Below are 27,618 nucleotides of genomic sequence, written 5' to 3'. Positions count from 1 at the left end.
ACTGCATTCATGGTCACACACCTGTCAGGAATGAGCATGAATTTTGCCCCTTCCTTCCTTAAATTAACAGGAGACTGTAGCACCCAGGTGGAACAGGAGACTTACCCACGAGACAGCATCTCCCCCAAGGGGTGGGGGTGTCACACGCAGCAGACCACAAAGGGTGGGGCTGAACCCAAGGTGCAGCTGTGTAGTGGCCCAAACCTGGTGAAAAATGCTCTGAACTCAGCCACTTCCTCCTCAATTGCTGTCCACCAGGCCAATGGTACAGCAGGAACAAGCCTCTGGACCAATGATCCCCAGAAAAGGGACAGGTAGGGTGGGGCTGGCCTCAGACCACCCACAGCAGCCTGCTTTTCCCTCCAGCTCTACTCCTTGGTCGGGAGTCCAGGGCTGCCGCCTGCCTGTCCAGGGCCTCCTTCCCTTGGGAGGGAGGAGCCACCTGGAGCTCCACCTGGAGCTCCAGCTGGCAGGGCAGCAGGAGGGCGGGTGGGGGCAAAGACCAGGAAGTAACCCTGGCCAATGGAACACCAACCAATGGGGAGCCTCTTGGTCCACAGCCACCAAGGAGCCTCAGGAAAAGCCCAGAAAGCCCCACTCCTCAGCAGAGGTGCTGCCTGTGCAGGCCTACCCACCCAGGATGTGGAGGAGCCGGCCCACTCTCCAACCCTGCCTTGTAACAGGGTTGGGCCCAGCAAGAGTACAAGAAAGATCTGGACAGGAAGATGAGTAGCTAGAATGACAGAAGGAATCTGCGGCTGGGAGGTGGGGTTGTCAGATCACAAAAGACTGACGCTGAGGCTGTCACAGGCATGTTTATTATCCTCTAGGACATCAAGATTTTCCCTTCCCAGAAAGTGTCACAGGGAAGGCCAACCCTCAGGAGGCAGCGACGCTACCACCCGAAGCAGGCCCGTGGGGCGGCAGTGTCATGGGTGGCAGGAACAGCGCCTTCAGCTTGCCGGACAGGCTGGCAATCTCGGGATCCTGGGCTTCATAAGACTTGACCAAGCGGGCAAACTTAAGAACACCTGCAAGGGGGATCAAGCATCAACCCATATCCCCAGGGAATGGAGGTGCCCAAGGCAAGGAGGCGGGTAGCTTGAATAGGAGTCACTGGCTGCTCCCCTTCTGGCCAGATAGCTGCCTGCAAAACAAGGCACATGCAAGGTCTCTGTCCTGTGAGGTTTGGATCAACCACTTCCTGGTCTATACAGGGCACCTTCCTGGTCTATACAGCTAAATGGGATGCAGTGAATGGAAATATGCCAAAGCAATGTACTTCTCAATACCAGGTGAACAATTTTAGCAATTTAGTATCAGAAACACAAAGTATGAACACCCAGGAGATCCGATGTCTATAACCACAACACAGGAGGGCCATGGGCCACCTGGCCTAAATCAGATCTCATCGAAGAAAATGAACTTCCAACCCTCAAGGACAGATAAACTGAAACACGTTGGAGGTGTTGAAGAAGCCTTCTGTCCTCAAGCAGACATGTCATTAAAAGCTTCCAGAACAGGGTTCAGGTCCACCTCTGCTTTGACCTCTGGCACTTAGTTTACTACAAGAGTCTGTTTCGTCATCTTAAAGTGGAGTAATAGTATAATTAATGTTAACTACAAAATGCACTTCGGACTTCACCTGGTAGAGTTCAGTAAAGACCCCAGGTCCTCAGTGCCAATACTGTTAATCAGATTGTGGCTGCCGCCGTGTGGCCAGAATGGGGACGACAGCTCAGCGACCAAACTGATTCAGCACCGTTTCTCCCAGGTTCACTCCACCACCCACCCCATCCCCTGTCCGGCCCACCTTCCCCGTCGCAGCTGAAGCCGTAGGCTTTGATAACCTCCTGCTGAATCTGTGTGGCCACCGGCAGCACGAATTGCAGCATCTTGCCCATGTCGTTGCATGCATTGTCTCGAGCCTCGTCCATGCGTACGGCGTTCTCAGGAGCCGAAAACGCCTGGATCACCTCGGCCAGGACCACTGTGTGGCAGATGCAACCCAGGGTGGCGTCCCGGGCGGGACGGGGGTGAGGGCATCGGAGCATTGCCAGCAGACCCAGTCGACAAAGCAAGGAAGAGGTCAGGGAATTAATTAGTGGACCGAAGCCGTAGTAGCCCGACAAACACGGCCCGGAATCCCTCGCTCTAGATTCTCCTTCTTGGAGGAAGAAAAAACGATGGTAACCCCCGCTCCCCGATTCCCAGCAGCGAAAGTCTCTGTTATCCCCCACCCGCACCGTCCTCCCGCATGCAGCCCCCTAGATGGGGAGAACGGTTCTCACCCTTGGCCTGTTCGGCGCTCAGGGCCGCAGGTTGGGCCGAAGCAGCCGCCATGGTGCAACAATGGTCGCACGTACAGCAGAACCAAAGAAACGACCAGGGAGGGGGAGCGTCCCGGGGGGGGGGGGGGGCCCGAAAACCAGAACCGTCCCTAAAGTAGAGTATCCACGCTGCTTAAGGACGGAAAATGGTATTACTCGCAACCGGAAATCCGGTCACTATAACTTCACTGCAATTTATTCTCTTACGTACCTCCACTATAAGCTAAAAAAAATACATAAACAAAAGTAAACATACCCTGTTAAACCACATTCTATTGTTTAGTCTAACTCATATAATAGTGGGTCTTCCGGTAAAGACAGGAAGACCTACTAGACAAATTCAAAAAGAGCTGTAAGCACTACAGGAAGTGGTCTGGAGAGAACATGGAATATCCATGAACTCCACTATTGGTGAGGGTGAGCTCAGAGCGGTCTTCTCTAATTCTTATTGCTGTATAAGCGACGAGGTGCACTGTAACATTCACAAGGAAAAACAGTAGTCTGAGGAACTTATATCATTCATCCCTAGAGTTTCTTAATATTTGAAGCGAGTTTATGCAAATTAGATCGATGCTGATTGGCTAAAAGAAGCTAGTCACACCCTTTAGTTTTTTAAGAACGGAGACGGTGATTCGTAGCAGTAAAAGCTTGGCACTGAAAGAGCTATCGCAGTTTCCTAAAAGGGCCTATTTAGAAACGTATGCTAGTGTAACGCCGTCTAATTTCTCTTCTCTAGGCGTTTGAAATTGTCAGCTGCTCTTCTCAAACCATAGGGTAAAGACTCTTAGATTTTTATCTAGTTGATCTGTTGAAACCCTAGCCCCTTCGCCTCCGCTTCATAACCGTGTCTCAAATGATTGTATGGAAGATTCAGACTGGTGGCTCCTAGCTGTCAGACCAGTAGCAGAACCGCCTCAAGTCTTGAGCATTTCCTAGAACTGACCTTGGCAGCGGCGTGCCTGTCCCAGGCCTCCAGCATCCTGACTTCCCAGCCTTGGGAGGAAGGAGGGGACTACCTTCAGGGGTCCCCTCTCCAGCTGTCCAGGGTCCCTCCACCCAGTTTTGGAAGGCCCATCCCTTCCAACTTCCCAGCTGGTCTCTCTTGAGGCCCCGCCCCCATAGCCCGCAAATAAAGAGTCACAGCCATCTTCCTGGGGAGTTGTGAGGATGTTTTGTTTGGTTGGTTTTGGTTGGGATGTTTTTAAAGAGCGTCATATAGATATTTATATATAAATTATTAATGTGGGGCAGGGGCAAGGAGCATACATTGCAGAGGGGGCGCGCACACAGGGACTGGGGAGAGGCAGGGGTGGCACACAATGCTACGCAAAAACAGCCACATCTAACAGATGAAATAATCACACCAACGAGGTTGGGGAGGGCATGGTGGCCACAGGGATTGGGCACGGGAGAGGAAGAAAGCCGGGGGACAAGGAAGAAGGACCTGGTCCAAGATACTGTGCGCTTTCTGCCCCCACCCCTGCCACCTCCCCACCTCTGCACACCACAGGAGCCTTGGCCTTCCATCTGTCCCTTCCTCCCTCCCTCTGCCCAGCTGCCGAGGCCCTGCAACTGAGCAGCACCCCTCCTTGCTCTGGGTGGCAGGCCAGGAGGGAGACCTCCAAGGTCCAGATGCATACTCGGGCCATGGCTGCTCTTGACTGCAGGTTTACAGCGGCTTGTCACTTTCCTTTTTCAGGTGACTGGGGAGAGACAAGGTGCAGAACAGAGATGAGAGACTGAATTCAAACCTGACCTGATCCCTCTCACAGAAGATGGTGGAGGAGGGGATCCCTCCCCCACGAGCCTGGCCCACGTGCACACCCACACCCCATCCCAGGCTTACACCCCTTCACCCCTGGACCAGGGGTGCCCAGTAGTACCTGTAGTAGTCCTCCTGGGCGGGTAGCGGCACACTGTGCAGCGGGTGATGGGCGTGCAACCACTGCTGCTGCTCTAGCGCCAAGCGCTGCAGCTCAGCGGACTGCGCGTGCATGGCCTGCAGCTGGTGAGCTGCTGACATTGGGGCAGAGAGGGAAGCTGGCAGGTCCCGGTAAGGAGCAGCTGCGGGCAAGAAGGGTAGGGGGTGCATAACTGATGGGGTACTGATGACCTACTCCAAGCCAGGAGACAGCCAACCGTTTTACATACAGAGGAAACTAGACTAGAAAAGTTGGCTAATAGCCAGTCCTGCAAAATGTCAGTGGTGGAGTTAGGATTCAAACTTCTTAGCCTGGCACTAAAACCTATGTCTCTCTTGGGCAGGGTCTACTCCCATTCCCAGCTCCTCTGGGTGCCTCCTTACCTTTCCCAAACCCCACTAGGCCAATCTCACCACCCAAATTCCTCCTTTCTGCCCTTCCCTCATTAGACCTTCCCCATCCTTACCAAAGAGCTGGTGACGAAGAACTTCGTTCTCGTGCAGAGGGTGAGGAAGAAGGGGGTTCGGAAGGGTCCCAGCTGGGTAGGGTATCCGGGTAAGGTGAGACCCTGAGGCCAAGGGGTCAATGAGAGGGTGCACCGAGGCAGAGGCTGGAGGGTAGAGAAGAGGAAGGTGTCACCAGAAGGCAGGTTTGGGGAAAACCATGCATGTAGGTGAAGGGATCCAAGCCTAGGAAGAGAGATGGAAAATCAAACACAGGGAGATCCAGAGTGGAACGAGGAGGCACAAGAGACAGTATATACGAAGACATCACTAGATCAGGGACACACTGACGGCAGAGGGCAGATTACAGTTGTCAGAGGGATCTGAGGAAAAGGAAAGAGAAGTGGACTGTTTAGAGGAGATGGAAGAGGATAGAAAGTTTAGAAAATGAGACAGGAAGAAAATGGAGGTTAAGAGAGAAAGCCTAAGAAGACACTTGGATGAACATGAGTATAAATACAGTGAAGGAATAGTAAGCTAAGCTCATTATCACCTAGGATGCCCACAACCACAGTTACAAGGCTCTTTCTGAAAAGGCACAGAAATGGGGGAGGAACATAAAAGACCTCCAACTGGGGGGAAGCTGGCAAGAAGCCATGACAGAGCTGAATCCAGAGGAACAAGACAGGTGTGTGAGAGGCTGTAATGGTAGAAAGGTGGTGCTCTTTCAGTTTTCCAGCTCGTGGCTCTATCATGGTTGAGATGCGTGACTCTGAAGATGGGGGTGTAAGGAAGTCTCTGTGGCAAGGGTAGGGTATGAGGTGATAGGCTGATGGGTGACAGGGAGGCAAAGATCAGGGCAGCACTCAATAGAGAGGCTCATGGCAGACAGAGAAGTCCTGGTTTGAGGAACAGAGGAGCCCAATCACTTGCTGGGGGGGCGCAAGGTGGCCCCAATGGGTCAAGGAAGGAAGTAGGAGTCTCACCTGCATGGATGGCATCCTGCTGGTGGAGGTGCAGGTGAGAGTGGATGTGGGAGTGCTGGTGGTGATGGGGGGTCACATTGAGCATCTGCAGCCGGGCCAGCGGGTCATTGCCCAAGGCTGCCACCCTTTCTGCATGCTGCCTCTCAGCTGCCAGACGCTCTGCGTAGGACATGTCAGGCCGCAGGGCTGGCCCAGCGGCCAGCGCCAGACGTTCCCTCTCAAGGGGCCCCAGGCTTGGATGAAACGGGAAAGGGTGCAGGCCGGGTGGGCCAGGCTGCAGAGCCAGGCCCCCATGCCGGGGGAAGGGATCCAGGCCTGGCCCAGGGACCCCATGTAGGGGTTCCAGCTCACTGGGCTTCACCTCAAAGCCAGGCTTGAGGCGGTCACGGAGGTCTCGTTCTCGGGCTTCCCGCTCCCTCTCCCGGGCGGCTGGATCACTGCTGTACAGGGCTGGGACATTGTAACCCAGGAGCCCCGGGTCCACTGCCCCCAGGGGCACGTAGAACGGGTGGTTGCGATTGCCAGGAGACATGACGTGGGGCCGGGCATATTCACTGAGAGTACGCAGGGCTGGAGTGTCAGGACCCAGGTAGGGGGGCACTGTAGCCACAGCACTGCCCGGCTCAAACGGAGGGCGATGGGGCACAGGGCCGAGAGATGGACACTCCACTGGAGCACGTCCCTCCTGAGCCAACTTCTGTGGGGTATAGAGAAGAGTCAGAAAAGCAGTTCTGTAAAAGGCAGCCAGTCCTAAACTACTCATTTACCTCAACAGCTTAATGCAGCCTACCAGGAACTTCCCTAACTCCTTCTCCTAAGTAGTGGTTGTTCTTACAATCCACATGTAATCTGACCTGGGCTGTCCTTCAGCCAACCCAGGCAGGCAGTCCTTTCGCAGGAATCCTTCGGTCTCCATTTCCTAGGATGCAGTGCTTCCTCCTCCCCAAGAGGTGGCGCAATGACGTCCCGCCCCTCGAGCCTCCCAGCGCGGCCCAAATGGAGAGCCGTAAGGCGGGAAGCGCACGTGATGACGCACTTACCATGCTCCGTTCAAGCTCGCGCTCCTTCTCGCGCTCTCGCTCTTTCTCGCGTTCCCGCTCGCGCTCGCGCTCCTTTTCTTCGCGCGCGCGCTGCTCGGCCTCGCGCCGCACCTTCTCCACGAGGTCGGCTCGCTTCTTGGCCAGCTTGGAGCCCTCCAGTGGCACAAAGTACAAGTCGCTGCGCGCGCACGAGTTAAAGCCGCGATCCAGGTGTTTGTTGAACCTACCGGGGTGCGGAGGCAGCGCGCGCGCGCTTAGCCCCTGAGTGTGGCCCAGGGGTGACTCCCGCCCAAAGTCGGCCCCCGGCGGCTGGGAAGGAGGGTCGAAGGTCTGCAGTAGTTTTAAAAGCGCCGCACAAACGCAAGCACTCCTCCTCCTGTGCCGCCTCCCTATCTCCGTCACCCCTTTGCTGTTCCCCATCCCAGGCCTGCCCATTCACCCGCGCCCCACTCACCTGGCTGACTGACTGGCGTGGCTGGGGACATCCACCACCTTGGGAGGGGGCGAGGGGCTGCGGACCGTGGGCACTGGGCTGTCGGGGGTCTCATATTCCTCAGCCGGCTCCTGCTTGATCTGCGTGGCATTCAGGGGCGGCCCTGAGGCAGGGCCAGCAGGCGGTGGTGGCAAGGATGACAGGCCCGAGGGCCCTGCCGGCGGCAGGGGTGGCCCAGGCCCCACGGTGGGCGAGCCTGGCTTGAAGGTCCCTGGGCCTGCGGGCGGCGAGGCGCCTCGGTAGCCTGGTGGGGTCCCCGTTCGGAAGGAGGGTGGTGACCCCGGCTTGTATCCTGGTGGGGTGGCTGTCTTGTATGCCCCTGGGGACTGGGCTCTTTTGCCATACGGTGGGGGCCCAGGTGGGGAGGCTGTTTTGTAGCCTGCTGGCGAGGAAGCCACTGTGGCAATGACTGTGGAAAGTGTAGCCGAGGAGGTGGTGACCGGCGGCACCGGTGGGAAGGAGTAGGGCGCCCCTTGGGGGCCCTGGGAAGGGGAGGGGTGTGAACATGGATAGGACCCTTGAGAGGAAGAAGAGTTGGAAGAGGAGGAAGAGGCTGGGGGGGCATTGGGGCCTGCTTGGCTGTAGGACACCTGGTTGTGAGGTGGGGGCAGGTGTGCTGGCCCTGGTGGGTATGGTCTCAGAGAGCCCAGGGAGGGGGACATGGCATAGGGGTGTGCATGGTGGGAATTACTGCTCTCTAGGGGATGGGGATATGCTCCAGGTGGAGGGGGCCCAGAGCTCCCATGATGTTGCTGTTGCTGCTGCTGCTGCTGCTGCTGCTGCTGCTGCTGCTGGTGGTGATGGTGATGTGCTGGGGCTGGTGGGTGGGCAGTGGACTGTCCTCCAGTAGAAGGAGGGAAGGGGCCTGGGTGGGCATTGCTGTTGGTTAAGAGGCGGCCATAAGGAGGAGGTGGTGGGGGGACCCTGACTCCACACAGCCTGGGATGGGAGAGAAGGCTGAGTATACTTAGGAGGCTGATTAGAGACAGAGAGGCTTGTCGGGGGAGGGAAGGAGTGGGGATAACTGGGCAGTGCCTGGGACGCTGGGTATTGGGAGGCAGAGGCAGAGGATGAAGAACTGGAAGAGGAGGCTGCTGCAGAGCTACTACTAGAGGATGAATAAGGATACCTCATTGGGGGAGCTGGGGCAGAAGAGGAAGAAGCAGGGGGCAGGGGGTGGGGTGAGGGAGCAAGAGTGGGGCCCTTCTCTGGTCCAGGAGGAAGTCCACCCATACCCTGCCCCATGGCATGGGGAGAGGGCAGATGCCCAGGTAGTGGCTGAGCCCCCAGCCCAGGAGGAGAGGCTGATGCATTGTTAAGGGGTCTCAGAGCAGGTGGGGGAGGCAGGTTTGGTGTCACATGGGGGAAAGTGGCTGGTGGTGGAGCAGAGGGTAGGTTTCCACCTCCCACTGGAGTGTTAGGCGGCTTTGTTGGGGGAACACCACCAGCCCCAGAGCTTGATATTGAAATGGGGGTGGTGGGTGGGGGGTGCTGCTTACCCCCACTAGGGGCCCCCACTGAAGAGGCAGCCCCAGCCCCCTTGGGACCCATTGGGGGTCCAGATAAAACCCCTCCACCAGCACCCCCAGGATAGAGCTGTGGATGAGGAGGAGGGGCCCCAGGAGGAGCCTGGAACATCCGAGATGTAGGGGGTTCCATGGGAACATGATATCCAGTGGGTGTCACAGAAGAATGGGGTTCAAAACCAGGCTCTGGCTGTCGAGGGTTGTTGTCTGGCGGTGGAGGGGAGGGAGGAAAGAGTGGAGGTGGGTGGTAGGGGCGGGCTGGGCCCTGCGACAAGCCAGAAGATGAATCGGAGTCATTCTCAACACTTCCAGGACTGTAGATGCTGGGGGACGTGCTTCGGTTATCCTGGTCTATATCTCTCGGGTCACTGCTGCCATCATCATTGAGGCTCCGCCCATCTAAGCTGTCCAGATCGGAGGGAGACTGTGGCCGAGGGAGCTCCTGCTGCAGAAAAGGGAGGGCTGTTTTCTCCTTTTCCTTTCCTTTCTTGCCAACCCTAGATTTGGGGCCTCCCTGGCACAAAATCATTTCCCCCTCACAGCACACCATTGTGCCACAATGGGATGAATATTCTTACTCAAGCCCACTTCCCTACCATCTCTGGATTCCACCACTCACCCCACATTCTCAGTTGCCCTCTAGCAGTTAGTGTTGTTTCCATCCTTGCAAAACCCTAGTCCTTCAAATGTCTATCTCAAGCACCTTCTCCCTATCCACAGCTGAACCCAAATCCATCTTCCACCAGCTTATGTCCACCCTCCTCAACCCCCTTACCCCTTTAACAACCCAGAAACCCTTGGTTCTTAAAAAGACCACCTCTGTATTATCCTTAAGATTTATCTGTTCCTTCAGGTAAGACTTCTCACCCTTAACTTCCTCCCCAACCCCTTCCTGAAAACCAAGACCTAGGAAAGGAAAGGCTAGACTCCTCCACACTTCCAGTCCCCTTTGACCCTGCCTAACCAAAGCCCTAAAGATCTGTCTGAGGTATGATAGAACTACTTTAATAAGCACTAGGATATGACTTTTCTTTTCTATCGCAGGTGAGATTAAAATAGTAATCCTGCCCTGGCTGGTGTGGCTCAGTGGACTGAGCGCCGGCCTGTCAATCAAAGGGTCACCAGTTCAACTCCCATGCCTGGCTTGGGAGCTGGGTCCCTGGCTGGGGGCGAGTCAGAGGCAACTGATTAATGGTTCTCTCCCTCTCTTCCCCCTCTCTAAAAATGAATAAATAAAGTATTTTTTAAAAAATAGTGAGATGATAAAAAAATAGGAATTCTGAATGAAAGAAAGTGGGGGGAGGGGGGAAGAATAGTCAGAAAATCAGTCAGGATGGCTGCAAGCGTCTCCCACCTCGGTTTTAGTCTTTTTTGGTGCATTGGTCTCCTCACTTTCACTCTCTGAGATCTCCTCACTCCGGCCCTGCTTGCTGACCTTTGGGGTGGAGGCTTCCTCTACTCGTGCCTTCTGTTAGAGAGAATGAGAAAATTCTTGTCATATACCTCCCAAGCCTCTACCACTACCCTGTGCCAGACAGGAAGTTCCCCCACAACACATACACATAAAACCTCAGCCCCAGTGCCTAAGCATCCTGTGGGAGGACCTCAGGACAGAATACCTTGGCTGTCTGCCTAGACTTCTCGGCTTTGCCATCACTACTAGATGTGCTGACCCCTCCAGGGGAGGCCCGGCCCCTCGATCTCAGTTCTTCCCGGGGCCCAGGGGCCTCTTTCTTCCGTCCACTCCTCATTGACATCTGAGGGGGAAGAAAGAAAACAATAAAAAGGTTTTTCTACATTTCACCTAACTTTAAGATGTGCCTTATTTCTATTCTTTCTCTCCAGGCCCTTCCCCTTAGCCTCCCTGCCTCTAATCTTTCATGTCCCTCAATTAAGCTATCACTCACTGAGTCTTTATTCTGTCGTGTCTTCATTCTTCAGGCTGTGGAGACCCCATTCTCCTCTGCCTGGGCAGCTGAATACAGAAACTTCTCTGCTTCACCTCAAGTTCCCCACAGCTGTGGCCTGGGAAGCAGGAAGCAGGATCTCCAAGTTTCCAGTTGTAGGCACCTGGAACTTGCAGGATCTGTTTTCAGTGAAGCCTGTTGGAAAAGACCATCAAAGTCTCCAAATCAGGGAACAGAGTCTGAAAGGGATACCACTGTGCTTGTCAAGGGCTGAGCAAGTGGCCCAGCACTAGGCCTTTTGGTCAAGAGGTACTGGTCCCATAACACTTCGCTGGCTTGTCCCATGGGCTGCCTAGCTATCTATAAACGAAGAAGACTACTCACAATAGCATCTTCTTCATCCCTAGGGAGGGCAATAAGACTCAGATGTATCTATGAGGCCCAGTTCTAGAGATGACACTATTTTTCCCTTCACGACCCTAGGAAATATCTGTGCACACACGAATTCCATAGGGCCTTACAAAGGAGCATAAAGAAATATAGCTCAAGTATTAACGTATTTATTGAGTAACTTCTTTATGTCAAACCCTTACATACACAATGTAATATTTACAACCAACCCTGAAAAGCAGGTGTTTTTATTACCCCGATTACATAGGTGAGGAAACAGGCTCAGAGATTGTGATTCTGACTTGCCAACTTCAAGTGAAAATACACAGTGAGGGACGAGCGACAGCACCAGAATCAAGCCCACCTCTCCCTGGTTTCAAGCCCATGTTCTTTCTTCTATACTTTGCTATATTCTCATCAGAAGTTGGTGCAATTAATCCTCAGAAGACCTCAATCAGCCCCAAAGATACAAAAAGAATGTTTTTTCACATCAGAGTAGGTGGGGGAAGGCTGTCCCATTCTACAGTGCAAAGGCACACAACCCTCCCAATCCCAAGACCAAATCCAGGTATCCCCAAAGAGCAGAACTTCACTTCTGAGAGCCTCATAAAGCCCCCCTTCTCTAGTGCATGGGTTCCTGAAAAGGCAGGACTTCTCACTTTGCCAACCAAATCAGTGAGTATCAGTGCGCACACAATACAAATTTACAAGCTTGTGAGCCTCTCTCTCACTTGGCTTAGGAGGGGACACGTACCTCACAGCTGATCTACATATATATTTTTTTCCCTCCAGCTATTTTTCATTCGCACTGGTTTGTATTTCTTGCTAAGTGTCCTATCTTTCCATACTACTGACCATATGGTCTTTTGAGAGCAAAAATGCTACCTTATTACTGTTCTCTTCCTTACTCTATCCCCCACTGATGTCATGTATATATGGGTGTTCTGTTCTTGTTTTTGACCTTTAAACCCACTAACTTTGCAGGTTTTCTTGGATGAAGCGCTGGTAGCCTCAGTGGGAACAGAGTAAGCTTCCCTGCCTGTTCTGAGTTAGGGGGCCTGGCTAGGCAAATGCATTTCCACAACCTAGATCATATTTTCCCCAAGAAATACAAAGTAATTACTTCTCACTCACCTCCACTGAAACATACTGAGGCAGGTAGTGAGGAGTGAGCCTAACCTTTCTAGGAAACTTAGTAAGAATTTACTTAAGAGTAACAAAATGGCTGGGACAGAGCCCCAGGTCTTTGGAACTTACAGCTGATGCTCTGCCCAGTAAACCAGCCATTTTTTCCTCAACTACAATTATTACCACATTTTTGTTGTGTAGATTTGAAAATAGTGTCAACCCCAAAAAATCTGAAGAATAAATGCCAAATAACAAAAGGGGAAAACAATCTTAAGTGTAACAATGATGACTATTTGTGACTGGTGTATCTTTGCCATCCCCTCTAGAGCAGAGGGTCCATCTCTCCTCATCTCCAAACCAGACTCAGTCAGACCCAGGTCAGAGAAATGCAGGAATGTACCTGAGCAATCCTAGCGCGCCCCTCCCCCTACCTCAACTTCTGAAATCAGCCAAAATCTGATCAAATAACCAACCAGTAGTTTTGAAAGATAAAAGCAGTCAAAAAAAGGCAGGTAATCCTGGGGCAAGAAGGGGCAGGATGGGAGCAGTTAGGGTTGTATCTGAATCAGGGGCATTTAGCACCAGCAAGTGAAGCTACACTCCATCTTGCCCTAGTAGCCAGTCACTACAACTAACATTTACAGAGCACCTACTATGTTATCTGGCAACACACTAAGCTAACCCACCTTCGCTGCCTTACTGCAAAAGGAAAATGATAAAGACCCAACTGGGGAAGTGGAAAAGTAAAAACTAGAGGAAGAGTCTCCAAGGAAGAACAGAGAAAGAAATTAAGGGAGAATTATGAGAGGGGTGCCAGAAGGAATACAATACAAGCACAAGGCTTTTCTGGGAAGGACTTGCAGAGGGAATTTCAGGATCACTGGCCCAGCCCGCACCCCCACTCTGGATCTGCCAGACTAACAAACCAGTTCAAAGTGACTAGATAACAAAGTGACTGGGCTAGATAACAATGCAGCCCAGACCAGCAAACAACAATGCACTGGCCTAAGCCTTCAGAGAATCCAGGATTGTCAGAGGGACCTCAGAAATCATCTTATCATAACCCCTTCATCTTACAGTGAAGCCGAGCCTCAAAGAAACAAGTGACTTGCCCAAGGTCACAGAAGTACAGTGAGGACTAGACCCAGATCTTCTGGGCCCAGTTCCAGAGTATTTCCACTGCACCAGGCTGTTCTATGGCCCTTACCCCTGGGCCACCCTCACCTGAGATGGGCATGGAAAGCCAAGCCAGTCCTATGAGGTCAGAGAAATAGGTCAAAGGTTAGCTGAGGGAAGGGGTCACTGTGTCCAAAAAGGAAAAGGTTGATTGGGGAAGGCAGACTCAAGTTTAAGAAAATGAAAGAATATCAGTGCGAAGAAGCAAAAAGATTACTGTATACAAAAACTCCCTAATAATAGTCGGAAAGAACTACCAAAAGATGGGAAAATGAAGAGAGCATTTCCATGCTCCCACCTTGCCTAGGGGGAGAGACTTGAAGAAACATGTGACTGTCAAGTAACATATCTACCTGTGTCCAACAGACTGCTAGGTGGAAGCAGGTGGACCCCCCTGTTAAACCTATCCACCAGCAATATCAGAAACATTCTCCAGAACGCCAACAACAGTCCTAAGGATATAGCCAAAGGCTGGGGTCCAATCAACATTCTGAACCCTATTAGACAGACACTGGATCATTGCCATGGCAACGAAATGGCAGAACCTGAACCTCAAGAGTCCATCCCAGGGGTCCATCTGCCAGCCACTCCCCTTACAGTTGCTAAAGCAACTCCTACTCTCCTATGGTACCCTCGGGGAAGAGAGCTTAAGACTACCTACCCCAGTAGAAATAAGCCCATGCACAAAGGGAAATCTCTGAGCTCAAAATAGTAACGAAGACACTCCCCTTTCCCGCCCCAAACCACAGCTAGAGGGGCTGAGGGATGCCCTAGGAATCTGAAGGTGTAGGTGACAACTCGTCTGAAGTACCTACAAGATGGCCCAATTCGCTCCTCTGTTTCCACCCTCCCAGAAAGCCTTTCCCCTCGAACTCTCCCGGCAGTGTTCCTCCCTCCAGTAGTTTTAGGATGGCCCACACTTCTGGGCCCCCGTGTGCCCCTCTCCAAGAAGTAACTGTCTGAAATTGGAAGGCAAAAACAAAAAACAAAAAAACGACCAGAGGTGACCTGCAGTAGGAGAAAGAAAATTGAATCACAAAAGCATTGCCTTCCCAATTCCACTCCGGAACACCTCGGGGTCCTCTGATAGGTGGGCCCCTCCTTGACCCTTTCCCCAGGTTCCATTCTCCTCTCTCATCAGCTACAATCCCTCTCTTTCCACCTACCACACCCCTTCCCCATTTCCCACTTCCCTTCCATACCACCCCCAACCCCAGGCTCGGAAACCCGGGTTCCTGGGCCTTTGGGGTTTTTCCTGGAGACCTTCTGCCCCACCTTGCTGCCATCCCTCGAATTTCTTTTTGCCTTCGCCCCAAAGCCCCTTCACGGGTATCCCCCCGTTTATCCCCCGTCAATCCTCCACCTCGGGGTCCTGGCTAGCCTCTTTTGCCCCATCAGCCCTCCTCCTGAGACCCTCCCACTTCCCCCACCTGCCTGATCCTCCGAGTGCCCTGGCCCCCACCTTCCCTCCTCGGGGGGCCGGCCAGACTCCGAGCCCCCGGTTCAGGCCAGGCAGTGCCCGCAGTGGGGGGACCCGATTGGGAAAATAACAAATGGAGGCGGCGGCGGCGGGAGGGGGAAGTAGGAGGGTGGGGGTGGGGAACCGCGGGCCCGAACCCGGGCGTGCCCCAGGCCGGAGTGGCGGCGGATCTTACCTGGTCGTAGCTCGGGACGGCTGGCTGGCTCCGAGCGGGATTCGGGGATCCGGCGCCTCCGGGGGGCGGCGGCGGCCGCTCCCCGCCCCCCTCTCCTCTTCCCGCTTCAGTCGCCGCCGCGACGCCGGCGGCGGCGGCCCCGACCCGCTCGGAGGGCGGCCCCCATCCCCCTCTCCCCTACTCAGCCCCGATCGCTCGCCGGGCCCGGAGCAAACCCCGACCCGGGCTCCCGCTCAGCCCCTCCCCAGGCCCGCCGCGCCCCCGCGGCCCCCGGAACGCCCGGGCCGCGCCGCCCGCCCGACCGCGCCGCTCCGCTCCGCTCGCCCCCGCGGCCCTCCGCGCCACTCTGCCCCGCTGCCTCCCGCCCGCCGCCCGCGCCTGCCTTGCGCGGCCCGCACTCCGCTACCCTCGGCCCCCTGGGCGGCCTCCGCCCGCGGCCCCCGCCCCTTCCCGGGCGGCCGTCTCCCTCGCCCACTCCTAGTCCCTCCCGGCGGCAGCGGCGCCCCCCCCCTTCTGGTCCCCGGTCCTGGCCCCTGGCCCCCGGTCCCGGCCCGGCGCGGGGCTGCGGGCGGGCTGGGCTGCGCGTCCGGCGACTCGCACAGGAAAGCGGCCGGCGAAGGGAGGGAGCTTAGGAGAGGGGGATGGGAGAAGGGAGGAAGAGGGAGAAGGAGGGAGCGCTGAGGAACGGGGAGCGAGGGGCCAGGAGGGAGACGCGAGGGAGGGAGCGCCAGGCGAGCCGCGAGGGGGAGGGGGATTGGAGGGGGAGGCGCTGTGCGAGTTGGCCGAGGCCGAGGCCGAGGGGCCCGGGGCGCGGGGAGGGGTTCGCCGCGGCGGAACGCGGGGAGCCCGCGGGCCTGGCACGGGAGAGGGCTACGACGGGAGGGGCTGTGGGCTATAAGGGTAGGTGTGGAGGAGGCAGAAGTTTGAGGGCAAAGGGGTCTATGGCAGAGGTGGGGTGGGAGGTTGTGGGTATGGGGCAGAGATGGGGGCAATGGGGTGAGATTGGGAGGACGGAGCTGCATGGGGGCTTTCGGGGCAATGAGGTGTGTGATAGGAGATGAAGGAAGCTTGGGTGACAGCGTCTGTGGCAGGCATGTGGGGGGAGAAGGTTGGGAGGCAGTTATGACAGAATGGGATGGAAGTTTGGGGTCGTAAGAAAGGGAAGAAACTGAAAAAAAATGGAGACATATTTAGGAGGCTGAGGTTTCTGGAAGACAGTAGAATTTGAGGGTGCCTCGTGCTGGGAAAAGAATAGGAAATATAAGAATTTGGGGATGATGAAGGTAAGCTGGAGAGAGACCAGTTCAGAGATGTCAGCTGGGAGAAAGGAAAGCGTGAGGAATCTTTAGAAGGAATGACAGGGGTGGGGCCAGGTGCATTTTCTAGGGGTCCTGGGGTTCTGGGTAGGACTGGGGTGGAAGACACAGGGATAGCAGGGCTCTGGAGGTGGGGGGTTTCCAAGAAAGCTGAGGAGGATTTTGATAGGTAAGACAAGCTAGTCAGAATGGAGTGGGTGTGGAGGGGTTGGGGATGGGTAAGGAAGATTGGCAGGAAACGTAAGATAATCACGGTCTTTGGTGGCAATATGGAAGGGGGAAGGTCCGTGATGCAGAAGACAAGAGGGGAAGGGAAAGCAGGAGAAGGAAATGATAGAAATGGGGGAGGGCAAGCTCCAGTGTAGGGGAAGATTAACTTATAGGAGTGGGGCACCATTCTCAGGCCCTCTGTCTGGTGGTCTCCTCTGAAGTCGTCACTGATGGGGATTTGGGCCTCAGGGAAGTGGTGAGGTGGGGATTAGGCTCAAAACATAACCAAATCCCTAGGTGCCCTGGTTCCCCAACCCCAATCATTCCAAGACGGAGGAGTCCCGCCACAGGCCTAAGGCTCCTCCTTCTCCCACTGCTCCCCCGGCAGCCTCTGACGCTCAGTCGGCCAGCCGCCCCCAGTCCTCAGCCCTGAAGCCAGCACCCCAGCAGCCCACCACCAGGGTCTTCTGGGCTGGCTCCCTGGCCCCACACTAAACAGCAGCATCTCCCAGGACAAAGGACGCCAAGACACTGGTTGGTTTTTGGCAGCGGAGAGTGGGAAGGCCAGAGAATGGGAGGGAGGCAGGCTGGGAAATAGGAAGAGCTGGAGCTGGAGTCTGGATTGGGAGCCCTAATAGCTCTCCAGATTTGGGGTGGGGGTGGGGTAGGGTATGTGTGAGGCCAGGACAGCCAGAGGCCAAGGGTGGACCCTGAATGGCAGTATCCCCCCAACCTTCTGGAAAGGAAGGAGGTTGGGTCTGTAGCAGCTCGGAAGATTTTGCCTCAGATTTCCTTGGGCCTGGCTCAGCCAAGTTCTAGAAATACCCAAAAGCTCTAAAAAGATTCTAAAGCTCTGGGGACCCTGAACAAGAAGGCTTCCTTGGCCTAGGAAGGAGTCACCACTCTCTAATCTCTTGAGTTGGTTGGCACTTTACCACCCCTTGCCCACATTCCTTATTCTTTAGGGCCTTCAAGAGACCAGGCCAGCCCCCTATCTCCCCCCACCCCACAAAGCCCTCCCCCATCCCAGTGTCCTAGGATAGCTCCTGCTCCTAGTCCCCACCTCCCAACTCTGCCCCGAGACTCCTCCTACCCCCTCATTCCCCTCCCTATTACATTTCTCTCTCTCTCTCTCTCTCTCTCTCTCTCTCTCCCCCCCCCTCCTGCTCTCCCCCCCTTCTCATTTCAGTCTCCTGCTGGGCCCTGGCCCAGCCCCTTTCCAACTCCCTTCCAGGTTTGGGGTTGGTTTTTTTTTTTACTGTCACTGGTTTTTGGGTTTTGGTTTTTTGTTTGTTTTTCACTACTAAGAGATGGATTAGGATGATGACATATCTGAGCCCAAAAGAAAAATGTAGGCATAGGTAAGAACAGAAGATGGGAGAGTCAGAAGAAAAGCCAGGGCCTACCCTTTCCAATTCCTCTCCTACCTGAGGGCCAGGCTGACAGTTCAGCTTCAGGAAGCATCACACACACCCCACCACCACCACCACCACCACCTCTGGCCCCAGCCCCCCACCACCCACTGGTCTCCAGGCAACGGCACAAAGGGAAAGTGGAGAGAAGGGCCTAGGAAGCCCTGGCAGAACTCGCTGTAACCCAATCCACCCAGTACCTGGGTGGTGGTGGTGGAGGGAGGAGCATGGCTGCCAGAGAAGGTGACTTCGTAAGGAGGGAGAAAAGGGCAGAGGTTAGGAAATGTGCCTCCAACCAGAATAGGCCTGGTCAGTCCAGGAGTTCCTAAAAAAGATGAATATAAGGTACCCTAGAGAAAACCAAGAGGTATGGAGAAAAATACAGTGCGCCCCAAAGGAAGCAGAAAAGGTGCCAGGAGAGAAGGGAAAGATGAGATGCCTGTACTGAAGCACTGAAATGAAGAGGCACTGAGGGCAGGGCAAGAAGTTCTTTGAACTGAAAATGGAGGAGGTGTCATCAATACAGGAAGGACAGGACAGAGAAATAGGTCCTTCCCAAGCAGACCTGGAATCTTCTTCTAGTCCTGGAGCTGGGTAGGATGGCAGAGGGAGCCCAGGACCAGAACTCCAAGCAGAAACAGAGTGGGAGGCCCACAAAGGGAACAACCTTGAAATCCCTCCCACCGCCTTTAGCCGGGCTCCAGTATGGTGTCCTGCAGACCTTGACTCCCTCTAGTGGCCACAGCTTCCCACAGCCCCTAGAATGCAAAGCACCGAAGCGGGTAGACCCCCCCTCGTGGGTTTCTGGGTTCCCATCTCAATTCTGGGGCTCCACTGGAGCTGAAGAGCTGTAGTGTGTCTCCAGCCGCACACTGGCACCCTCCTCGAAGGCTGAGCCAACTGTGGGGAGGGGAGCCTGTTGAGTAGTTCAGGTCCTGAATCTTCAGTTTACTGGAGGGCTACTTCCTCAGGCCCTCCTCTACAACCCCTAGTACCATTCTCTGTCCCTGGTTTCCCACCTTGCAGGGAGTGACAGCCACGCAATGCTGTTCCATCTCAGAAGAGACAGGAGTTGGTTTGGGAGAAGCCTGGTATGGGAGCTGCTCTAGTTCACAGCGCCATCCCTTCTTTGGTCAAGGCCCTTTGGGAATCTGAAAACACTTTGGACACCTTTCCCTCAAAGCACACATAAACACAACACGGTTTATAATTTTAGGAGTTCTTGCACCAAGGTAAGAACTCCTAATTCACCTGGGTCCTGGGGCCAAGCATGCCGCTGAGAAGGCAGAGGCAAGCTGAACCTCACCTGGCCGCGGTGGGGCAGGCAATGTCATCATCTTGCCATCTGTGTTCTCATTGTTGTCCTCCGCCTGTGCGTGTGCCCTCCCAGCTCTGCTCTCCAGTTTCTCCAACTGCCTTCCTGGTGCTCCATCCTCTCCCCCCTCATGTGGACTATAGTAAGACTCCTCCGACACAATAATGCACTGTGATTCAGACTTTTTAATGGCGGTGCTTGTTTCAGTGCCACAGAGGCGGTGGCAATTGTGGAACATGGCACAGGGAGTGAGACATTGCTCTGGTGCAGCTGGAGGAAGAACAGGGAAGGAAGAGCTGGGAAGAGCTCTGGGGAAGAGCCCCCAGGTGCACAGCCCCACCTCTGGCCCCACCAGGTGTCAGCGAAGGGTTGGCGCACACAAAGGAGCGCAGCAGGGCCCTTGTCCGTTACCCTTAGCATTCCAGCAAGACTTCCCATCCCAGGCCATCTCGGGATCTACAGCCACATGAAATACAGACACTAGTGCTCCCACCTCCAGTCAGGCCAGTTTTTAGCCCTGGAGTTATGAGGGAATGATTAATTAATTAATAGGATGAATGAATGAATAAATGAATAAATAAATAAATAAATAAATAAATAACATAGTAAAACCTTAGGCCAGGCATGACCAGCAGCCAGCACCTCCCTCCACCTCAGCACCATGCAGTGCCTGGCTCATATGCAACATGGAAAACACATGGAACCAACACAAAGCACAAGTGACACATGGCCCCTCTCTAAACATCTCAGCGACCAACCCTGATGCTCCCATCACAGACCCTGGTCATCCTTCCATGGACCCCCTTTTGATCCTCAGTCCTGTGGCCAGTCTTTGAGGAGAGAGAGCGGGAAGGAAGAAGTGAAGAGCGTGGAACCCAGAGCGGGAAAGCGGGTCAAGCCCAGGAGCAGTGCAGCAGGTCAGCCGGGGTGTCTGAGGTGAAATATCACAGAGCAGGACAGGAAGGGGTTCCAGGACGGTGTGGGGGGTGGGGGGGCGGTCCAAGTCTCCAGGCAAGTAGAGGGCTCACAGCACACTGGGATTGCGGAAATTGTGTCCTGCGAAGCGAGCTTCATCTCCCAGCTCTTCCTCAATTCTGAGAGAGATGAGCCAGAAAGGACATGTCAAGTAAGCATTTCCAGGAGGCCCTCAGTCTCTAGGCACCTCAGACCACCTGCTCCCATGTCCTGGCCCAAGTGTGGGCATCCCTGGTTTTCCCATGTGACCTATAGGAGTCACCATCAGGCCATCGGTCAACCCACCCTTCAGTCTTTTCTGGATGTCTGCTGGCCAGGGAACTGGAGATGGAAAGGTGAGCAAACAGCTTTTACCCCCGAGCCCTGGGTTTCCGTTCCCCAGGTTCCCTCACCTCATGAGCTGGTTGTACTTAGCCAGACGCTCAGAACGGCACGGGGCACCAGTCTTGATCTGAAACATCCAGAAAGATAAGGAGCTCAGTGGCTGCCCCTTCGTTGCTTGAAAGGAAACTTATACTCCCTTGAAGTTCCCCTGACACCCTCAAACACCTGGAAAGAGAGGCCCACCTGAGCCTAGAACGCACCAACTGCACAAAGCTCTCCTTTGCACTCACCTGACCTGTGCACAGCCCCACCACCAGGTCCGCGATGAACGTGTCCTCAGTCTCTCCTGAGCGATGGCTCACCATGACCCCCCAGCCATTCTCCTGGGCCAGCTTGCACCTGCATCCATAGGTCAGCACTGACCTCCAGCCCCTCACACTGGGCACTCTCCTCCCAGCCCCAACATCGATCCGTGTGAAGAAATATCTGGCCCTGGCGGGTGTGGCTCAGCGGACTGAGCGCTGGCCTGAGAACTGAAAGGTCATCTGTTCGAGTCTCAGTCAGGGCACACGCCTGGGTTGTGGCCAGGTCCCCGGTTGGGGGACAAGAGATAACCAATCGATGCACCTCTCACACACTGAAGTTTCTTTCCCTCTCTTTCTCCCTCCCTTCCCTGCTCTCTAAAAATAAACAAATAAATAAATAAATGAAATGAAGAGGCTTGGGCCCAGCCCCTCTCTTGAAAAAAAAGAAATCTCTGGAGGGAAGCTGTCTGGGCAGGGAGCAGAGAAGCAGTGGCGGAAAGAGCAGAGCTGAGGGCTATGAACGTGACTCCAGGTTCCCTGTTCTCTTCAGCCTCTATGGACAGGATTAGGCTTAGATCCCTTGCAAGAGGGGCCCTGAGAAACAGGGGCTGAGCAGGAGAGAACCAGGAGGCACTCACGCTTGGATGGCTTCAGTGACCGAACCGATCTGGTTGACCTTGAGCAGCAGGCAGTTGCAGGCCTTTTCTTCCACTGCCCGCTCGATCCGCTTCGGATTGGTCACTGTCAGGTCATCGCCCACAATCTGTATGCCTACATTGGCTGTGAACTTTGACCAGGCGGCCCAATCATCCTGGTCGAAGGGGTCCTCAATGGAGACCACTGCAGGGAGAGGGGGAGCGGCTCTGCACCAGGCAGGCATGACGCCCTGAAATGGCCAGATCCCCCGGCTAACTGAGCCTGCCCATCTTGCTTCCCCTGTCCCTAAATAAGCCTGCCCTGATTCTTACCTTGATTCACTTATAAACCTTTCAAAAAACAAAGGTTCAGAATCTTCCTCACAACCTATCTGCATTTTCCTATTTTTACAACTAGGTAGCCCTTCCTCATTACTAACCAAAATCCTTCAGTCAGCAACTTATATCTAGAGCCTTTAGTAGACCTGAAGGATAATTCACTTCCTCATCAGCCTTCTGTTCACATATCACTGCCAGCTCCATCTAGCATCCACAATTTTATCCATCAAAAATACTGAAATGTGCTTGTTCCCTGTCAGGTCCAGTCACCCTCTCAGCATTCCTAGTCTCTTCCAAAGCCTTCCGCATGACCCCAGGAGCTTCAGAGCCCATGACTTTAGTCAGGGCCCAAAGCAGATGGAACAGATTCACCACCGGCACCTGCACGCTTACACTACATACAAAGCGTAGGCTCTGCAGGAGGCTTCTTCATCCCATCCCTGGTTCTTAGGACCCCTCCGCCTGGCACCTGAATCAGCACCCCATAGGGTCCAGAGTTGGCCCAGCACATCCCTGCTGGCCGCCTGCCCTCCCCCGCCCTCTCTCCCACACCCCGCCTTGCTCTCACCAGGATAGTCCCTGACAAAGTCCTGGTAGAGGGACCCCAGCTGGTCCCCAGTGATGTAGCGGGAAGGGTCAGCAGGAGACTTGAAATCCAAGTCATATTTGCCGTCGCGATAGAACTCTGAGGCGGCGACATCCATGCCGATGACGATCTTTTCCGTGTAGCCAGCCTTGTCAATGGCTTCCTTCACCAGTTCCAAGGCTGGAGACGAAACCCAGTGAGGTTATGAGCAGGAAGGGCACACAGAGAGGAATGAGGGAAAGGAAGAAATGAAGGGCAGTGGCAGAGGACTCGCTGTGGAGAAGTCTGGCTAAGGTTCTCGTTGGGTTATTCCGGCTCTGGAAACAGCAGGCCACCTTCCAGGGAGGCAGAGGATGGACTTGTTAATGACAATGTTTCTTTAATAGCTGTCATTTGTTGAGGTCTAAGTATGTCACCTAAGTACTTCACATGTATGATCTCATTTAATCTCCACAATAGTGCTATGAAGTAGATACTGTTACGAGTATTCCCATGTTACAGATAGGAAAGACAAAGCATGGAGAAAATAAGGAAGATCACCAGCCAGTACGTTTTCAAGTCAAGATTCAAATGCAGGCAGTTAGCCACTACAGGTCATTGTTCCTATTCACTAAGCAGTTTCTCCCAGAGCAGAGAAAAGTTAGGGATCCTCAAGGCCTAAGAAGTCAAGATGAGAATGGGATAGATTTGAAATAGATTACCTGCGGTTTGGTGGGTCTCATCAAACGGAGAACCCTATGGAGTTAAAGGTTCTGGTGGATCCCACAGGGGACCTAGATCACCTTCCTGCTCTCCCAGAAGCTCCAGTGAGAACTTACACTTGCCAACGAACCTGGCTGGGCAGGTGAGGACTGTTCTCCTAGGCCTGCACGTGAATTTGGCAGACTCTCTGGAAGCCACTCCAAGAAGTGGCACCTCTGAACTCTAGCAGGAGTCAAAGACCATCCACCCTCACTCCTCAGGGCTTGGCGAAGTGTGTGGCCCCTCCCAATGGTCTGGAGCTGGGAGCGGGGCTCCTGGTCTCACCTTCACTGTTCTCCAGGATATTGGGGGCAAAGCCACCCTCATCTCCCACATTGGTGGCATCCTTGCCGTACTTGTCCTTGATGACCCCTTTTAGGGTGTGGTAGACCTCCGCGCCAAGTCGCATGGCATCACGAAAGCTCTCGGCACCCACTGGAAGGATCATAAACTCCTGCATGGCCAGCTTGTTGCCAGCATGAGAGCCACCATTGATCACATTGAAGGCCTGGGAGCCACAGGACAGAAAAGTCACTGAGCATTTTCCTTTCCACCCCAGGAATATTCGCCCAAGACCCCAAACTTCCCCCAGCTTCCCAGACTCTGAGCCTCATGTCCCCATCCTTTCTCTTTAGTTGCTCCAATTCCCTTGCATTCCATTAGCCTTCACAAGGTTTCATGCTCCCCCAGCCCCCACCCCTGGGAGAGGCACAGACATGGCACGGTGCTCACCGGCACAGGCAGGATGAGGTCTGAGTTCCCAGCCAGCTGAGCAATGTGGCGATATAGGGGCAATTCCCGCTCAGCTGCCCCTGCCTTACACACGGCCAGGGACACACCCAGGATGGCATTGGCCCCAAACTTGGCTGGGAGATTACAGAGAAAGGCACTGAGCAAAAATGTCCCCTTCCCCCTCTAGCCCTTGCCTCCACCTATACTCCGCAAAGGAGCCAGTGAAGGAGACCCCTTCCTCCCTCCTCTCCTGCAATATCTCATCCATGCTCTCCTGAAATAGGGCAGGTGGGGAGAAGGTGACAGGAAAGGGCAGAGAACTGCACATATTTCTAAACACCCCAAGACCAGGCTGTCTCCTGGCAACTCCCTTCTCTTTATGCTGCAGAGTGTTTCCTCTGCCTAATGTTACTCTCCCCGCCACTGCAGTTAAACTCATCTTCTTCTGATTTTGGGGGGAGGATGGAAGAAGTCCTTCCTCAAGAAGCCCCCACTGCACTTGCCCCTTCAGCTCTCTGTCTGCTCCACACATGCCCGCCCTCAGCCTCCCCACTTTTTCCCCAGCCCCCGCTTACACTTGTTCTCAGTCCCATCCAACTCCAACATCAGGTTGTCCAGCTTCTCCTGCTCCACTACGGAGAGACCCTGTGGGCAGAGCCACCATCAATCACCCGGGGCCAGAATGGAGCTGGGCGCTAAGACACAGGGCCCCCTTCACACAGGCTCACATCCGCCAGGGTCCAGCCAAGTTCCTGTGACAGTGGCCCATCTGGATCAGGGGACCTAAGCCCCCATGGGAGCAGAGGGCAGTAAGGGGTCATCTTCCCGCCCTTCCCTTGGTAACCATGATTCCCAAGGGGTGGGCCTTCCTCCCTCCTCTTCCTCCTCCCCTGACCCAGGATTCCTTCCAGGACCCTGGTTCTGCCACCCCGAGCAAAGAGTGAGCCTCACTGAGCTGATGAGGGCTGGCGCGATGGTGGTGTTGATGTGGTCCACTGCCTTCAGGACACCTAGGAAGAGGCAAAGAGGCCAGGCTGGGGCAGGTCAGAAGGGCGAGGAGGGAAAAGGGGTAGAAGGGGTGCAAGCAGAGGCTTGGGGACTGGTGTGAGGTAGGAGTGTGAAGCTGAGGGGTGAGAGAGCTTGGAAAAGAGAGAGGGCCTCACCTTTGCCTAAGTAACGCTGTTTGTCCCCATCCCTTAGCTCCAAGGCCTCATAGATCCCAGTGGAGGCTCCACTGGGTACCGCAGCCCTGAAAAGACCTGGGAGGGGAACATGGAGTAAGGAAGAAGAGCGAAAGACACTACGGGGACCAGGGGTCCCTTTAGCACTCCAGGTCTAAACTCCGGCATGCCACATCCAGCCTTCTCCCCACACTGCTCCCTAATACACACACATACAGACACACACAGCTCCCAAATACACAACTACTCCCTCACAGACACAAACTGCTCACTAACAAACACACGCTGCTCCCCAATAAACATACGCAGCTCCCTAATACACAACTACTCCCTCATAGACACAAACTGCTCCCTAATACACACACATACAGACATACTGCTTCCTAACACACCCACAGCTCCCTAATACACAACTACTCCCTAATACACACACATACACTACTCCCTAATACACACACATACAGACACACACTGCTCCCCAACACACACACACATATACTGCTTCCTAACACACGCATGCACACACATGCAGCTTCCAATACACAACTATTCTCTAATACACACTACACACATTGCTCCCTAATACTGCACTGCTCCCTAACACACACATGCACATAGTTCCCTAATACACAACTACTCCCTCATACACACAAAGACACATACTGCTCCCTAAGACACACACACTGCTCCCTCACACACACACACACACACACACACACACACACACAAAGGCAGATTCACAAGCAAAGGCCTCCTTATTCACCCCACTGAGGTCAACTGAAGTTACCTATTCATGCGCACGCACACACAGGTGCATCCACAAACATGCAAAGGCAGAGCATGCATCGTGCGCTAAACTAGAGCACGGAGGCCTGCGTATCCTAGCTCTCCTGGACAACGGGATCCAACCCCGCAATCCAGGCTATGAGCCTGGCGCAGCACCCCATCCCTGCTGGAAATCAAGGAAACTCCCCATCCCTGGCCAGGGCAAACCCAGCACTGGGGTGTGGGGTTGCGGTGGGCGTTGAGGGACTGTGTTTTGGTCCAGGCCCTCTCAGTACCTCTGGCAGTGTAGAGATCCACCTCCACCGTGGGGTTTCCACGGGAGTCCAAGATCTCCCGTGCCCAGATCTTCTCTATCGACATGATGGCTGGGATCTCCTTGGGTGGAAGGAAGTGAGGAGAAAGGTAAGAGGCTTAGAGGGGTGGAGCCTGAGATCAATGGGAGGGGCCAGAGGCTAGGAAGGATGGGAAAGAGGTTACTGCAGTGGGTAGGGGGTGGGGAGGAGCAGGTTGCCGCCGCCGGCCGTAAAGGCTGTAGAGGCTGTAGAAGGGGTTCCCCCCAACCCCTCCCATGGGGAGAGAAGGCTAATGCAGTGAGGAGGGGGAGGCCACTGCAGTGGGAGGCGGGGTTAGAGCCAACACTGAGGTCGGGGGGACACCGCAGTGAGAAGTAGAGGGGCCGGGAAGGGGTTCCCTCATCCCCTCAGCAGCTTCGGCAGCCAGCTGGTGGGGTTCCCCCAGATCTCCTCTGAGCAGAATGGCTGCCAGGTTTGCCTTTCTCCTCGGAGCCAAGAAGAGGATGAGTAGTCTAAACACCGACGCCTTTCCTGCAGGGCCCCCATTCCACCCAACTCAACACCCAGCCCCCACGCCAAGGTCCCAGCCCCTCTCCCCACAGATGCACAGTAAAGAAGTCTGGGGAGAGGATCCTGGGAAAGGCGCGCCGTCCCTGGGGGCTGCCGCGGAAAGGGAGGAGGGGGCGGCAGGGCTGGGCCCGTCCTCCAGCCGCCCCGGGAGGGGCGACGTTGCGGGGAGTGGGAGAGGGGCGCTCCGGAGGAGTCCGGGGACGCTGCGGAGGGGTGGGGGAAGCCATCTCCCCAGATGCAAATCAAGGAGGACGTGCCAGGATCAAAACGCACAGCCGGGAGCGACCCCGAACTTCATGTCGATGGAACCCGAGGCGAAGCGGGGCGCGGGGAGAAGGGAAGGCCCGGGTGCAGGGCTGGCGCCCAAATGGGGAGGGGGCGGCAGCCAGAACCCGAGAGGAGCGGTCTGGGAAGGCGGGGAAGGCGGGCGCGGGGGAGACGCGCTGACAGCTGGTGCGCAGCGCCCGGGGGAGAGCTGCACGCGGGCCCAGGGCGCGGGGCGGGGGCGTGGCGGCCAGGGGCTGGGCCGGAGGGGTGAAGGGGCCCGGCCGGGGCTTCACCTCGGGGCTGCAGACTCTAGCGGCGGCGGCGGCGGCAGTGGCGGCGGCGCAGAGAGAGCGGGAGTGGCGGCGGCGACTGCGGCTCCCGGGCGGGCGGCGGGCGGCGGGCGGGGGAGGCGCGGATAGGGCCGGGCGGGCGCATGTGACCCGGAGCCCCCGATGAGTCAGGAGCCGCGGGTGGAGGCGCACGTCGGAGCGCGGGTGGAGGGCCGGCGGAGGTGTTGGGGGAGGGCTGGGGGCGAACCAGAGCCTGCCTCTCCCGGCGCCCTCGCGAGCTCCTGCCCACGCCTCGACCCCCTTGGGAGATAATTGGCACAGCCTTACCGAGGAATCTGCGTCCCG

General features: G+C 55.3%; 3 protein-coding genes and 1 non-coding gene across 6 annotated transcripts; all 4 read right to left on the bottom strand.

Annotated features, from left to right (window-relative positions):
• Positions 1–805: 805 nt before the first annotated feature.
• LOC129084777 (protein C10) lies at positions 806–2,685 on the bottom strand. 3 transcript variants are annotated; one of them, XM_054590978.1, is made up of 3 exons: positions 2,587–2,685; positions 1,814–1,990; positions 806–1,031 (listed from the first exon to the last, which is right to left on the bottom strand). In XM_054590978.1, exons 2-3 carry the CDS (start codon positions 1,935–1,937, stop codon positions 880–882), a joined length of 276 nt encoding a protein of 91 aa, XP_054446953.1. In that variant the 5' UTR covers positions 1,938–1,990; positions 2,587–2,685; the 3' UTR covers positions 806–879. The 3 variants fall into 3 exon arrangements, with proteins under 3 accessions (XP_054446953.1, XP_054446951.1, XP_054446952.1); XM_054590976.1 differs by lacking the exon at positions 2,587–2,685 and adding an exon at positions 2,292–2,413; XM_054590977.1 differs by lacking the exon at positions 2,587–2,685 and adding an exon at positions 2,292–2,413 and having other exon boundaries at positions 1,008–1,147.
• Positions 2,630–2,692, bottom strand: LOC129085167 (U7 small nuclear RNA). The gene has a single exon (XR_008530667.1). It is a non-coding gene; the product is annotated as a U7 small nuclear RNA (small nuclear RNA).
• Positions 2,693–3,484: 792 nt separating this feature from the next.
• On the bottom strand, positions 3,485–15,074 carry LOC129085058 (atrophin-1-like). The gene is given in 11 exon segments (XM_054591486.1): positions 3,485–4,033; positions 4,214–4,394; positions 4,719–4,862; positions 5,682–6,378; positions 6,722–6,944; positions 7,176–8,134; positions 8,136–9,185; positions 10,095–10,208; positions 10,360–10,497; positions 10,648–10,842; positions 14,997–15,074. Coding segments are annotated over 10 exon segments (3,567 nt in total). The 5' UTR covers positions 10,675–10,842; positions 14,997–15,074; the 3' UTR covers positions 3,485–3,999.
• Positions 15,075–20,232: 5,158 nt separating this feature from the next.
• On the bottom strand, positions 20,233–27,363 carry LOC129085057 (gamma-enolase). The gene is made up of 12 exons (XM_054591485.1): positions 27,277–27,363; positions 26,129–26,228; positions 25,050–25,145; positions 24,838–24,896; positions 24,462–24,531; positions 23,887–24,020; positions 23,440–23,662; positions 22,396–22,593; positions 21,492–21,693; positions 20,839–20,947; positions 20,617–20,675; positions 20,233–20,343 (listed from the first exon to the last, which is right to left on the bottom strand). The coding sequence occupies exons 2-12, from the start codon at positions 26,211–26,213 to the stop codon at positions 20,274–20,276; spliced, it is 1,305 nt and encodes a 434-aa protein (XP_054447460.1). The 5' UTR covers positions 26,214–26,228; positions 27,277–27,363; the 3' UTR covers positions 20,233–20,273.
• Between the last annotated feature and the right edge of the window lie 255 nt (positions 27,364–27,618).

The sequence above is a fragment of the Pteronotus mesoamericanus genome, unplaced genomic scaffold (genome assembly GCF_021234165.1).
Source record: "Pteronotus mesoamericanus isolate MK-2021 breed Mesoamerican mustached bat unplaced genomic scaffold, CSHL_Meso_final scaffold_21, whole genome shotgun sequence".
Taxonomy (NCBI): domain Eukaryota; kingdom Metazoa; phylum Chordata; class Mammalia; order Chiroptera; family Mormoopidae; genus Pteronotus; species Pteronotus mesoamericanus.
The sequence above is the reverse complement of the archived record's forward strand: the minus strand, read 5'-3'. Positions and strand labels throughout refer to the sequence as shown.